This window comes from Nothobranchius furzeri, chromosome 16, assembly GCF_043380555.1.
Source record: "Nothobranchius furzeri strain GRZ-AD chromosome 16, NfurGRZ-RIMD1, whole genome shotgun sequence".
NCBI classification, from domain to species: Eukaryota; Metazoa; Chordata; class Actinopteri; order Cyprinodontiformes; family Nothobranchiidae; genus Nothobranchius; species Nothobranchius furzeri.
Genome location: NC_091756.1, coordinates 53,463,513 through 53,478,550, shown reverse-complemented (window position 1 = coordinate 53,478,550; position 15,038 = coordinate 53,463,513). Strand labels below are relative to the sequence as shown.

The 15,038-nt window shown below is 39.7% G+C and overlaps 1 protein-coding gene across 1 annotated transcript; it reads right to left on the bottom strand.

Annotated features, from left to right (window-relative positions):
- Positions 1-5,025: 5,025 nt before the first annotated feature.
- LOC107372877 (zinc finger protein OZF) lies at positions 5,026-14,132 on the bottom strand. The gene is made up of 2 exons (XM_015941077.3): positions 13,542-14,132; positions 5,026-12,595 (listed from the first exon to the last, which is right to left on the bottom strand). The coding sequence occupies exons 1-2, from the start codon at positions 13,657-13,659 to the stop codon at positions 11,286-11,288; spliced, it is 1,428 nt and encodes a 475-aa protein (XP_015796563.3). The 5' UTR covers positions 13,660-14,132; the 3' UTR covers positions 5,026-11,285.
- Between the last annotated feature and the right edge of the window lie 906 nt (positions 14,133-15,038).

Genomic DNA, 15,038 nt, shown 5'->3' with positions numbered 1-15,038 from the left:
AGAGGGCTATTGCCATTTATTTTTGTTTTTGACATTAATTGCTTTTATTAAAGCTGTGGTCACAACCAACTCTGGGATGGTTGGTTGTGGTTTAGACTGGATCATGTATTCCAACTTTTGTTGTTATTTATGAAGTTGCATTTAAATTACACAATGCAACTGGTTGACAATTTTGCATTTTCAACTTTACTACTGCCACTTAAGTTCCTTACAGAGAAGAATTGCTTTTAACGAGACTCATTCATGAGCTTTCTTTTGTGGCAGTTGTTGGATAAATTATGGATACATTATTTATTATTTTAAACGAAAGCTCATCCAGCTAATTTTTCCATGGCAACAGACAGGCGTTTGACCTTGCTTCTTCCCAGTCCTGGCTTATCAGTAAGAACGCCCTGTGCCAGCGCATGTTTGTCTCCCTTTCGAAGTCTAAAGGAATGTGTAAATGTGTGTGCGTTTTATCATGATTTGTGTGTCCTTAATAAATACTCGTGGAGGGCTTTTTGTCGGACGAGAGCAAACTGACTACTGACTCGTGTTTTTCATTGATCTCTCTCCACTTTGCAAAGTCTAAATTGTTTGGTTATTGGTATAAATTGGTATGGGTTAAATCGATCAGCTTGTTAATACAACCCCTGCGTGTTGAGCTTTCCCTTCAGGTATCCCTGGATGGGAAAATGAAAATACCTAACAGCAGTCACATAAATAATGTTTAACCTGCAAAACTTCTTTATTTTCATGACCTTGACCTTGAAAAAAGGGGTCAACAAGTGCTATACCCTCTGGGAACTCCTTCAACACCGTTGGAAAACCATTTCAGGTCACTACCTCTTGAAGCTCATTGAGAGAATGCCAAGAGTGTGCAAAGTGGCAATCAGAGCAAAGGTGGCTATTTTGAAGAAAATAGAATATAAAACATTTTTTCTCAGTTATTTCACCTTTTTTGGTTAAGTACCTTCAGTGAGAAGCTACCATTGTAAATGGTCATTCAAATAAAGACAACACATTGAATGAGAAGGTGGGTCAAAACTTTACTCAGGACACTAACCCCCAAACTGGTGGAGTGGCTAAAGCAGATCCCAGGAAAAACATCAGACATCTCAGTCCAAAAAAGTGCAGATAGGAACAGCTAAGATACTGCAGAACCCTCAAGCTCCCAGGCCTGTGGTAGAGGGCCTGAGCAAATATATATATATATATATATATATATATATATATATATATATATATTTGCTTTTTTTCAAGGATTTGTCAAACAACTTCAGTCCTGCTCAAACACATAAAAGCATTCATCATTTTGAGAAGTTTAACCCTTCAAATGCCACATAGGGCCAAAAAGCCATCGGGAGTACAAACTTCAGCAAAATAACAAGCACATCAGACTCCTTTTCATCACTTCTAACAAATGAAGAAGTAAATGTGTAAAACAACATTTATGAATGGAGAAAGTTTTTTATTTGTTTGTTACAAGTCAGTAAATGCATTTTGTCCTCATGGGCTCCTGTAGAAGGAACCATGGCGTCTAATATGGTGCCGCCCAGAGACTTAGACCCACTCCCATGTATTTTAGACCAGATTTTTATGGTTAGATGTTACAAAGATGTCCAACATTTTTCAACAACTGGGCAGCATTTAATTCTTTTTCAACAACATTTTGATGGATGTTTCCAGAAATTAATGGTAAAAACTACACATTGTCACTTTAATGTCACCCAAGGGTACCCACGGAGTCTTAAAGAGTCTTAAGAGCATTGAATTTAGGAATTTGGAAATAATAGCATAAATAAAGTGATGGAACCAATAATTCAGAACGCAGCGCAGCCTGGGGTAAAAATACTCTGAACACCTGACGTATTCAGCTTCTGCGCTACAGCAGCAATACAACACGGTAAACATAACACAGACCACACAGACCTCCAGCAGAGGAGAAATGCAGAAAAACTCAGCAGACCATGAGAAAGGGTGAGTGACGCCCAGGGACGGACTGGGACTAAAAAACAGCCCTGGGCTTTGACTAGGCCTGGCCCAAAGTAATCAGCGAGTGGAAACTTTGCAACAATAATGCTGGATTAAATGGAATATATATATATATATATATATATATATATATATATATATATATATATAAAGTGCCCTGTATAGGCCTGTGGAACCAGCTCACCTTTCTTGCAAAAAAGTGAACCCGAGTCCATCACCTTCCAGAACAGTGAAAGGGGACCTGCCCGCCAGCACAAGAATGAGTCTAGGCCCAAAATCAAGATACTATGTAAAATTTGTAGGGATGCACACTTCTAATCAAGAGATCATTTTCTCTCGTGGAGAAGAGTAATTGGCGTCACGTACGTCAGAGTTTTAGCTGGCTAGGCAGATTGAGACATGCGCAGGGGTGGACTGACTCTCTGGAGCACCGGGAGCCGTCCCGGTGAGCCGACAATGTGGGTGGGGCTGCCGGGCCGGTCTGACATTTATTAATTATTTCATTCTTTCATTCATTCATCCACTCGTTTCGTTCGTCTTTCTCTCTCGCCCTCAGATTTCTTACAAATTGGGCCGGCCAATAGGTTACTGAGGCTAGCAGTGTGTTGCACACATCAAGATGTATAATTGGTCTGTCTCTCATTGTCATGGGCTGACTGGTTCAGGGCGCTGCGACAGGGCTGTCAATCACAGGCAGCACAAACCAGGGTGGGCGGGGCCTCATCGCTGGTCGGCGGGAGTGGTTGGACAGTGCTGTGCCTCGGACTGTTGATGTAAAAATGGAGAAGCCGAAGAAACGTTTGGGTGGCGCAGAAAAGTTGAGGCGAAAAAGATTGAAGTCTCTAGAGGTGGGAGCTGCTAAGTGTTTAAAGTTGACAGACCTATTTGGTCCTGGGCCGGCCTTAGTCACCACCCCAGCAGGTGCTGCTGGTGCGTCAGGTGAAGGGGCGACACTACAGTAAGTAGCATTAGCTCGGGGCTGGCTAGGTTACATTTTAAAACATGTGTGTTCAATAACAAGTAGAAAACATTTCATATCTATAGCTGTCTGTCATCATGTAATATGAGCTAAAAAGGACGCGAGTGTTGGTATTTGGGTTGATTTAGTTTAATTATATATGCCGAAGATTGGCTTCATGTGACATCACAACATTCTAAAGAGCCCATAGTTGAACAGTGAGTGACCCCCTTTCCATCGGACTGGACCAGCAGCGCCAGCGTGTTACTGGGCAGCACATTCTCACGTATTCTGCTGCTTGTCCCTTCCTATCGGCCGCTTATGAGAGGCGCATCGACCGCAAATGCAGCGCGACAGCTCCCATGGTAGATCAGAAAATATAATTTTAATGTTCTGCAAAGATTATTATCAAAACTTCTTATTTTACTTAACGCATGGCGATCAGACACATGTATTCACTGCTGTATGAAGCAGATGTATGGTAACAGCCCCCTGCTCTTCTCTGCTCTGCTCCTTTACCTGGTTTTTAACAGCTCCTTTGTGGACATGGTGGAGCGATTTAGTGTTCAAACTCCGTGGATTATCATCAGAACTCATTGTTCTAGGCCAGGGATTCCCAAAGTGTGGTGCTGCCGCTAGGGGGTGCGCGAGGTGAAAAGTGTAATGGCTGCGGAGCTCAGAGAAGTCTGTCACATCACCATTAGCGTAGCCAGAAACTCATTTGTGGGTGGGCCTAAGAAAAAGTAAGTGGGCCCAATAAATGCAATTGAAAACAAGTATATTTTTGCGCGCGTGTCCTCCACATGTGCCTTAGCTTCATAATAACAATGCGCCGAGCTTCAGCACTCTGGCCTGCGCACGCCGATATGTTCCGTATTTTATCATTTTTAACGATGTTGGAGGAATCTGAAGGTGGTGAGTCATTCTGGCAGATTGTAATTAACACCCTGTCTCATGCAGGTGTTCTGACGTTGTAAACCTCACACACAGAACATTGTGGATGTAACTAAATAAATCAAGAAATGATTCCCATTCAGGCTATTAACAGCGCGCTGAAGATCTGAAGTTCAGAGTTCGTCTGTCAGAGGTCAGACGCGTTCCAGCGGAACCACGGCTCACAGGTGCACAAGTGAGCACATCTGGACTGGGCAGAAGTAATTTTACAACATTGGTTTAAATAGCGCCAAGAACGAGACGCGGTGACTGGAGCGGCTCATGGAGCTGTGCCGCACTCGCACACACACACACACACACACACACACAGATTCAATAAGCGCATGCGCTGCGCAAACTCCGGCGCCATCAGACTGAAGACAGAAATGATCGCTGCCTCCTCTGTGATAAAAACTTTTAAGAGGTTTTATAACATTTTTCATTCCAGGTCAAATTAAGATATTAGCTTCTATTTTGGGATGACGTATTAAAGTCGGGTCCGCTCCAGCCAGTGACTCCGAACCTGACCACATCTCATGTTACTGCAGCATTTGTTGTTCCAGTCCGCGTGGCAGCGGATCGCAGATTCAGCCACACCATAAAACAGTAATAAGTCGGTCTGAGGCAAAAGTGAACCTCATGGATAGCTTTCCATATTTTCCCCTATAGACATTTGATTACGCACAAGTAGGTGATCAGCTCAGGTTTACGCAGAGCAGAAGGAAGGAGAGCGCTCTGGCCGCACAGGTTAAACCTTCCTACTTTACAAGGGCGTCAGTTTGTTTTCAGAATTGCTGGGGACAATAACCATACACTTGAGTGGGGTTTAAAAATTGCTGGGGTCAATAAAGGCAGGCTTTTTTGAAAGTGGGGGGGACACAGCTGCCAATCACAAATTTTGCCGGGGACATGTCCCCGGCGTCCCCGGTTAAAATGACGCCTATGCTACTTTAAGAAAAACGTTAAATTGCATTTTTTATGTGCTACCTGGGCACTCTAAATATTTATTTAAAATTAAATCAAAGGAAATTGTAACGGTATCAAATGTTTATTAATTACTACTGCATATAAACATTCCTGTGTTGTTCCTGCTCAATGTAGGGTGCCTTGTCTTGCAATGCAAGAAAAATAAATTGAGATTCAAAGATAGCCAAAAAAAACACATCTCACTATTTAATTTTTTTTTCAAACATGCATTCCCATGGTGGGGAAATCCAGGTGCACCAGCTGTCCACACAATGGTAAAAGAAAAATAGAGAAAAAGAATAAAAACATGCACAGTAAAGAGTTGTGCAGCAAAAAAAAAAAACAACAAACTACAAAAAATGAAAAGAAATTTGCAAATAACAGCAAGAATATAAACACCTATAGGGTTTGTTGGGAGCAGTGGAAGGGATAAAGTCTGTGAGGAAGGTTTATGGTAAAATTCCTTTTGTAACATTTTACAATGAGGGCTCCTTTATTAACATCACTTAGCGCATTATTAAGTATTAATAAACAAAAGTCCCCATTAACAACTCTGATAACTTAACTATTGAGTGTACTTAAGTTTAGGACAAAGAGCCAGGCAGGGTATCTACTCAGTAATGCATTAGTTAATATGAAGCCGTTGTTCATACGTTGTTAATTAATGCTTGATAACGCACTAAGTGACATTAATAAAGGAGCCCTCATTGTAAATTACTATTCCTTTTTAACAATAAGGATGCAACAGCCTGTCCCTGAAGAAGCAGACATGTTGTCAGTCACAGCTTCATGCCTTGTATGGGAGTTTTCTGTCTCCCACCAACTGCACTGGGTCGAGGGGACATTCCAGTACAGAGCTGGTCTTCCTGATGAGCTAACTGCTTCCTCTCAGCTCTCACTCAGCATAAACTCAACCCATCTGTAAAATCAGGCTGTGGAAAAACCTGTCCTACAGCTTCCACTGGAATCAAGCGAACAAGTTTATTTAGGCTGCATATTTCAGTTATTCAAGAAATAAATGAAAGGTTTTAAGTTGCAGCTGGGATGAAACCATGTTCGCCAAATAAAATGTTAGGGCAACAATATTAAATATTTCTTATAACAATTTAGATTTTTCCCAGTAGAGCAATCTGGACAGACACACACACACACACACACGAAGGCTGCAAATGCAATGTTTGGTTTAGTCTGACCATTCACACAGTGTTTAAAGATAGGTTACATAAAATAAAAAAGAAAGACAATGAGAAATACAACCTGGCCTTTTCACTGCAAAGCTCACAATCTAAATTTCTAGATGTTTCTACCATCACGTTATACAAAACACGTATAAAATACCGAGGTTATGATAAACAGACCTCTGATGGAAACCAGTCCTGCAGGGTTTGCTAACGTATAGAAGCTTCTTGCAGCTGTAAAGCATGTTTCAAACCAATGAAGTATAAGTAAGTGCTATACACCTGGTAAACACTGCAACAGAATGAGTACAAAACAATATTTTATCTTTACCAACACAACAGATTAGGTGAGCAGTGCAAATTAAGATAAAGCTCATTTATTAAAATCACAAATATATAGTAAAGAAGATATTTACTATAGCCTTATACCACTCGGATTCAATCAGGCATACAACCTGGATGAGTTGGTCAATCAGGAACTGAGGCCCTGTCCACACGTAGCCGGGGATCTGCCAAAACGTAGATATTTTTCTACGTTTTGGCCTGTCATCCACACAAAAACGTAGTTTTTTCACACGAAAACTGATCTTTTTAAAAACTCCGGCCAATGTGAAGATCTGCGTTTTCTCCGTTTTGGGTGTCTGCGTGTGGACAGACAAAACCGGAGTTTTAAGTTCCACAACGTCACTTTCCACAACAAAAAAAAAATGCTGACATCACGTGTGCGACCTGTGTTTACACTAGCCGACATCATGGATGCCCTCAGAGCTGCACTCGCTTTATCAATTGTCCAAGCGCTTTCTGCTTGTTTGTTTTTGCAAGCGGAATTACTGCTCCTTGCGGAAGACCACAGACAAAGGACGAGGTTAAGAATGGGGGAAGTACTGCCGCCTACAGGTCTGGCATGTCCTTAACAACGTATTTATCCGGCTACGTGTGGACCATGGTGTGGACAGAGTTTTTATTTTAAACAAGGTGGTGTGGATGCAAGTTTTTGGAGGGGCGGATATTAGTTTAAAAAAAATAACGGCTAGGTGTGGACTAGGCCTAAAGTGGCCAGAATAAAACATTGGCCAAAACACATCAACGACAAAAATCAGACAAAAGATTTTTTTGCCCTTTTTTTTTTCCTTTTAATATAAAAAAACATAATTTTCATAGAATATAAATAAAATGAATGGCATGTAGGCTATAGGCATATGGCAAATAGGGGTGTAAACGGATATAGAGATGTTTTCAGGAAGCTGCTTGTTGATCTTGTGAAAAAGTGATAATGGTTGCAAAGAATGACAAGTAACTCAAATATGTGTCTGGCTCAGGTTCCTAGTTTTTAATTTCATTTTGCTGGATACACATCACTTATACAAGACAACTCTGTGTTATAGCAGACTTTGATGCAGTTATTTTTTCACCAAGTTGTTTGACAATCATTAAAATACTTTTTGAAAACATTTAATCAGCATCAAGACTCACTAAAATGTTGTTTAAATAGTTAAAACACATTTTTAATCACTCAAAAGTCAGTAGAAGAAAGTAAACTAAAGAAATTATATTCATATTTCTTGATAATAATATAATCAGCTTTTATTTACTTTATTTAGAGCAGTGGCGGTTTTACCATTAGGCATAGGTCAGCGGCCGCCTGGGGCCCCCAACATAAGGGGGCCCCCTTGCCCTGACCACCGGCACCCCTCTGTTAATCCCACAATGGACTATTCCTTTAAGATGCCGATTCACAAACAGGAAGCGAATGGTAGTCATTCCACTCCAATCCAGTTGGTGGCAGTAATGCACCAAATTGTTGTTTGCCAAGTGCCATAAGACCACAAAGAAGAAGGAGAAGAAGAAGAAGAAGAAGAAGAAGAAGAGAGGGGCGGGAGTGTTCGTAACAAACTAGAAGCGGTAGTCAAAACATTAAGCATGTAATGGAGTTATCCTGGTGGCTCCAATAAGAGAAAGAAGCAGCTTGCTTTAAAAAAGCTTTTATCTTCACTTCCAAATGTGACGTAAACATCAAAAGGAAGCAGAAAAAGACAATTGAAAATGTTAAAGGAAGGAAAAGGAAAGGAAAACATGGACCAAAATGGAAAATAGTAGAAAAAAAGAAAGGCAAAAGCACAGGAGCACTGACAGGAAGAAGAAAGCTGAGCAAATATTGAAAGCACTCAAAGGGAGAGAAAAAAGAGGAGGATGGGAAAATAACTCATGGCAGAAGAGGGGAGTTTCGCAAAACCAGTTAAAGGTAACATTGTCGAAAATTTAGTGTAAGGGAGCCCCATGTCTGTGCTCGCCTTGGGCTCCCAAATTGCTAAATCCGCCACCGATTTAGAGAGCCTTTCAGTCGCTCTTGACTGATGTAGGTTGGCTTCATTTAAGGGATACTTTACAACCTTTTCATATTTTTTAATTATTTTCTTGAGTCAATATTTTCCAAAATGACCCTTTAGGCTTCATGAAAGGCCACCCAGCCCTATTGCCCCATGTGGCCAGAATATTTCACTTGCAACTTCAGACTGGCGGCAATTGAGCTGACATTCCTGGCACTGCAGTCTGGTTCCTGCATGTTTTAGATCGTAAACACAGCTGATTGTTTCATTTAATGATGAATCACTCCTGTAGACACTAAAGAAGATTGAGGTGATGTTTCAGCCGTTAGATTAAGGCGTTAAAAAGGTGAACGCACAGCTGGAAGAGGTTTTGTTTTCAGTTCTACAGACAGACACTATGGGGTGCTTAAAGCAAGCCAAAACTGCCTAGTTCCCCAGTTTTCAAATAACAAACAAAAAATGAGATTATTAAAAAAACATCTGAAACATTTGAAATATAAAAACTAAATGTATTAAATTAAATGAAATTTTCTGGTATCTTGAATAAATTAAGGCAAGTTTAACCACACCTCAAGTATAAAAGTTACACTTTTATTGTTTTCCACAACTATTCTGGAGCCAAGTTCCCTTCTGAGCAGCTGATCAGCAGTGAAGTGTTGGGAGACCTTATCTACCAAGACCTTAAGAGATAGTGGAAATTAATCTAACCAAGAATGAATTAAACATTTAAAGTTCTAGCAAACATTGGTGAAGCACAACTTATTTTGAATTTCCTAAAAGGAGTCAAAAAACAGCGCTTATATGTATATACATACAACTGGAAAATGTTCTTTCAGCCTCCATAAAGTACTTAAAATTTTGTTGGGGTTCAAAATGGCCCAGGGGCTTTGATAAATGGTCAAATACAATTCTATAATGGTTGGCAGCCAATCAGCTGATTGACCAGTTAACCCCAATAGCTCCATGATTTTGCCTGAAGCTAGAAACTGTGTGCATTATCCGGATGAGTAAATAGGCAAGCTATGGATCTGTCTGACATTTATTCAAAGTCTGGACATTACCAGTACATCCTGCATTGTGCTCCAATCTTCTTAGTGTTGTCCTCTCATCCAACAAGGATGTTAGCAGTAGCTTAAGCTAGCACTGCTCTGCAGTTAGCATAACTGTGACTAACTTTGGGTTGGAACATACTCATTTAAAGGGGTGGCTTCATAATGAGTTAAAGGAGATTTTTTAAGAATGAATCATTTTTCTGTTTCTATAACAATATTACTAATTTGCATAAAAAAGCAGACAGTCATTTTGTTACAGGGTTTTTCCTGCGTTCAAATTTGCGTGGCAGCCGCCCCAGCCTGATTTCATGCTGCCCCCAGCTACATAGATGTTATTTTAACTGCAGTTGCAGCGTTGCGCCACTACAGGGGCGCTGTACCAGCAGCGGTGCACCGGAAAGCGCTAAAACTGCTGCAGAAAAAGAAGATCAAAAATAGCTTTTCTCGCTAGTTGGTACCATCGGTTGGTACATATCTATGGTTGGTACTATTGACATCCTGATTTTACCCCAGGCTCTTCCATATCAGAGCTGTACAGTGCGACGAAAAAAACTGCCTGTGCGTGTCTGTCTATTTTTAAACGTAGCACTGGTGCAACATCTTACTATTTTCCCTAGAACTTTATTGAACAACGGTATGTTACGTGTAAGACAAATACTGCTACAAGCCTACTCCACACACAGGAGCAGGATGTACAGCAAGCCATTGTAGTATATAATTCACAAACGCTTCTATCTTTGAACATAATTTGAACTGGATTATTGCCAACCCGTACATAATAGACGTGCCACCATTACATTGTTAGCAGCAGAAATTAAATGTTATCATTTCCAATACAAATGCATGTTAATGAAATACATTATAATTTACTGGATATATTTATGTGTTATTTTGACTTAAGATGAATTAACAAACTTTAAATGTTACAAAACTGTAGGTCAAATATTTAAAAATAATTTAAACTACAAATATCAGATGGGAAAAAGGGAACTAAACACCTATCTAATGCATATTATTGAGCTTTTTATAATAAGAGTCTGTTATTTCATATTTTTTATCAGCAAACCAGTTTTGTTTCACTTGAAACACAGTCAAATGGAATATTCTATTAATCAACAGAAGCTTAGATTAGAACACGTAACGAAAAAATTTTTGCCTTTAAAAATTGAGGCAGTTGAATGCACAGAGTATGCATGTGCTGGCGCGTGGTCAGGATGGTACCACCTCTGCCTCAATTTGAGCCAGGAAAAACCCTGTTATATTGCATCTGAAAACCCAAGCTGCCCATTTTCAACAAGGCAAATGTGGTTTTGAATTCTAGAACCTCTTTGAAAGGTGTGGTTCACTAAAACACATTTTTTTAAATATTATTTCTGATTATAATCGGTCACTCTTGGGTGTTTTATGAAGGCTGAGCATGAAACAGTCTCCTACACCTATCTCCTGCATCAGCTTCTCATAGAAAATAGATGATGAAACTAGGATTTGAAAAGCCTGACAGATCTACGTCACACTGTGACTTTACATTCATGGACTCACCCATCTTGATTTGTGGCAGGGAAAGCGGTTATCCAATTATAACGTCCAAATATCAGCAAATGAGACTCCAAATCTTGCCATGTGAAACTCAACTGTGACGTGGCTCACTTCTAGTTCCTGAAGCAGACGCATCGGACCTTTTGTTCCCAGAGTCCAACTTTCAAGGCATTCATTCCTACTCGAGACCACTGCAAGTGCACTGATTAAACAAGTGAGCCACACTTTTAAGTGAGCTGGAATGGCGTTCATACGACTTGCCTTTTGGAGACACCTTTCATCACATTCATCAGAGGCAAAGACAGTAATGCACTCTAAAGAATATTTACTTCCACATCCAAGCTTTACAAGAACAGGACCTTTAAACTGTGTAAACTTTCTGATCGGAGTGAACTGACGAGTGTTTTTTAAGATGTGAATTTTGAAAAAATCTTTTGTCACACTTATCACAAGGAAATGGCCTCTCCCCTGTGTGGACTCTGGCATGCCTAAGCAAGCTTCCATGTCGAGCAAATTTAGCACCACAATGACTGCAGCTGAACGGTTTCTCTCCTGAGTGGCTCATCATGTGTGCTTTAAGGTCACCACGAAGCCTGAAGCACCTATTACAACTACTGCAAGCAAACGGTTTCTCTCCGGTATGAATTGTCATGTGTAGCTTCAGAGTTCCTGGTAGGCTAAACTTGTTATTACACACATTACATCGAAACGGCCTTTCTCCCGTGTGGTGAGTCATGTGAAGCTTGAGGCTGGGTAAATGGCTAAATGTTTTACTGCATTGATCACAAGCAAATGGTTTCTCACCTGTGTGAAGTCGAACGTGACACTTAAGAATTTGCAGACACTTAAATGTTCTGCCACAGAAATCACAGGAAAATGGTTTTGCCCCTGTGTGGATGCTCATGTGACATTTTAGATAATATTGACTGATAAAGTTTTTACCACAGTCATCACAAGTAAACGTTTTGGTAGCGTTACCTGCTGTTTCTGAATCTACTTTTCGCTTCCTTCTAGAACGTTTCTCATCACCCACACTGGCTGAGCTTTTACCTGAGTGAGAAGTCACGTGTTTCTGAAAAGAAAACTTGTTGACGAACTGTTTAAAACACTCTGGACACCTAAAGGGTTTTTTACTAATTTTACGCCTCGTTTTGCCTTTTACTCTTGATCGAAATGTTCTGGTTGGTTTGGTTTTCATCCAGTCTTCATCGCTGTCTTCACTTCCAGATCCAGAGCTTGTCGCCGTTTCATCACAGTCATCTTTACTGTGATCTTCACCTTTATCCTCATCCTGACTTGCTTCAGTCTCAGAAGAGTCAGAAGCCTTTTCATCTGTGTTTGGTTGTACATGAGTTTTTGGGTCTGGGTTCCTGTCTGGTTCTGGTCCTCCACAGTCCTCTCTATCATTTTCTGTTGTTATCTGCTCAGCTGGGCTGCAAGTTGGAGGTCTTGTCTCTCTGTTGTCTTCACTTTTGATTTGATGAAGATGTAAAAGCTGAGGTTTCTCTTCATCTTCACTCTTCACAGTATGATGCCCTTCATCCTGACTGGTCCAGACCTCCTCCTCCTCCTCCTTCTTTATGTTGATGAGCTCCGGTTTATGCTGGTTCAGACTGGAGCTCTGTAGATCAAGAACCTCTTCTTCTTTAACCTCCACCAGCTGCTGATCATCTACAGGAGACATCATATTTGACTGTGATTTTAGTATCACACAGAGGATGCTGGTGATGACATTAGATACAATTAATGACTAAATTACATTTTTAAATAGTAAACCTTTTCTGGAATACATCTTAAAGTTACAGGCTGTGCAGATTGTTGTGAAAATCAAATGTTTTTTGTTTTTTATTCTGCAATTCTCTTTCAAGAAGGCAAACCCTGACATACGAGGCTAACAAAACTCATTACACTGATACAAAAAAAATCTGGATTGCACAAAAATGAACCATAATTGGTTTTACTTATTGTATTTGAGCTTTACAAGGCAAAACGGTTTGAGAAGATTCAGTCACAATTAAATGAAGTATTCATGTGAAAACCAAAGCAAATAGCCATATGTACAGCATGCACAGCTGAGTAAAAAAAATCTGCATAACACAAGTTAGCAGAAATCTTGCTGCCTGGACATGATTTCCTCATAAATTTAGAAAAACTGCACAGCCTCAACATGGTTCTTTTAGTTTGAGTGAACCAGCAATTTTCTCTTCTCATTTGCTCTGGGAAATGATCTCCAGATGTTTGCCTAAAGTTTCGTTAAAAGAACATAAAGGCAGGAGGACATGGTAGAGGGATGATCATGTGGCACAAACCAGGAAACAAAAAGAGTTGAGGGTTTAATCACGACACCAAAATAACTCATAATTCTACTGTGTGCGCTGATAATGGTCTGGGGCGACACTTGCTGCTTTTCCTAGCTGTCAACAAGTTATTATAGGTGTTAAAGATTGGACGAATGTTAAAGAATAAAAAATCGAGCATTTATGAACTATTTATATAAAAATAAACGACAAAGACGAGCTCTTGATTATCTGAATGCTTCTCTTAGCATCGTTACGCTAAGCTAACAGTTAGCTGTTTTCTTCTCTTAAAGACTCATTAAATCTGTGATTTTACCCACCAGATGTTTGCTTTATAAGAACATCCTTCTGCTGAGGAGCAACGACAGAATTAATGTCTTGTTTCTTCTCTATAAGTTGACTTTCAGAGGTGTTGTGTTGAAGATCTACTTCTTTCATGATGTTGGACACTAAAACAATCTGCGTCGTTAAATACGATCTGTGCCTAAATCCTTCACTGCCGATCACCCCACACCGTGAATATTTATATCAGGTTGTTTGTTTTGAAAACTGGAAAAAGTGCAACTGCTTGTCCTTTTTTAAATTCATTTTAACAACTAGACCGTGTGTACTTTATGTAGCTCTGTTGCATTTTGATCAGGCATCTGCTCAGACGCACACTTGGATTGCCTTTATGGTGACTCACTGCTGCCATCTACTGGAGACAACCCATCAGTAGGGTCTTTGTCAAGACTGAACTGGAAACGGGTAAAACAAGAAGCACAACATCAGTCTTTCAGACCCTTACAAAGTCTGAGGAACTAACAACCCATACTTCTGGCTCCTGCGAAGGAAAACATTTTTATTTTAATTTACTTGTTTTGATTATTATTATTATTATTAAAATACTACCACACATACAGAGAACATACCCACAATCCCACATGCACAAATAAAATTAAAAACGCAGCTATTTGAAATCAATGTTAAATGTTTTAATTTTGTTTATGCTGTGCATGTACTTACTTCAGAATGTCAGTAAATTGGTCTGACATAGAGAATTTTAAGGACTGTTACTTTATTAAAACTCTCTAATATGTTGATTAAACAAAGATAACACTTTAACGAGTTTAAAAATGATGGTAATGAGGTTTTCCATAAAATCAAACTTTATTTGATTTGGCTGTTTATGAGATCAGTTCTCCAACTTTCCTGCTACAGAGCAGGCAACTAGAACTGGAGGCCTCAACACCTGCCTTTATTTGCATAGCATCTTTCAAGGTAAAAACCACAAAGCACTTCACATATAAAAAAATAAAAAATATACAACATAGTCAGGTACAAGAAAAAAAGCTTGTCATCAAAGTAAACCACATAGATTACATTGCGCATGCAAGCACATTTCTGCTGAATATTGTCATCTACTTTGATCACTCAGAATAAAGGGGGATCACCTTAAAATTTAAATGTCATTTAAAGGAGCCAGATTGTGCTATTTTATGCCTTTGAGAGCAAAGGTAAGCTCAATATATGATAAAACATTACTGATGGTACTATTGAGATGTAATTTATCTTATATGAGGGGTTTTCTTTAAGTAAGTGGCCACTAGTTGCCTACTTCCAGTTGAGGCAGGTTTCAGATCCGAGACTAACTTCATGGGGAAGACATTTAGTTTCCATCCTTGTGTGTGCAGGCTTTTCCAAAAAATCTGAAAACTTGCAGCTGAGACAGAAAAATGCATGAATGCAGCCAACAGCAGGATTGGGGGTATTTTTCTTGAGGAAATAATAACACATGGTTAAAAGCTCAAAAAAGTGGATTTTTCATGATATGGCTC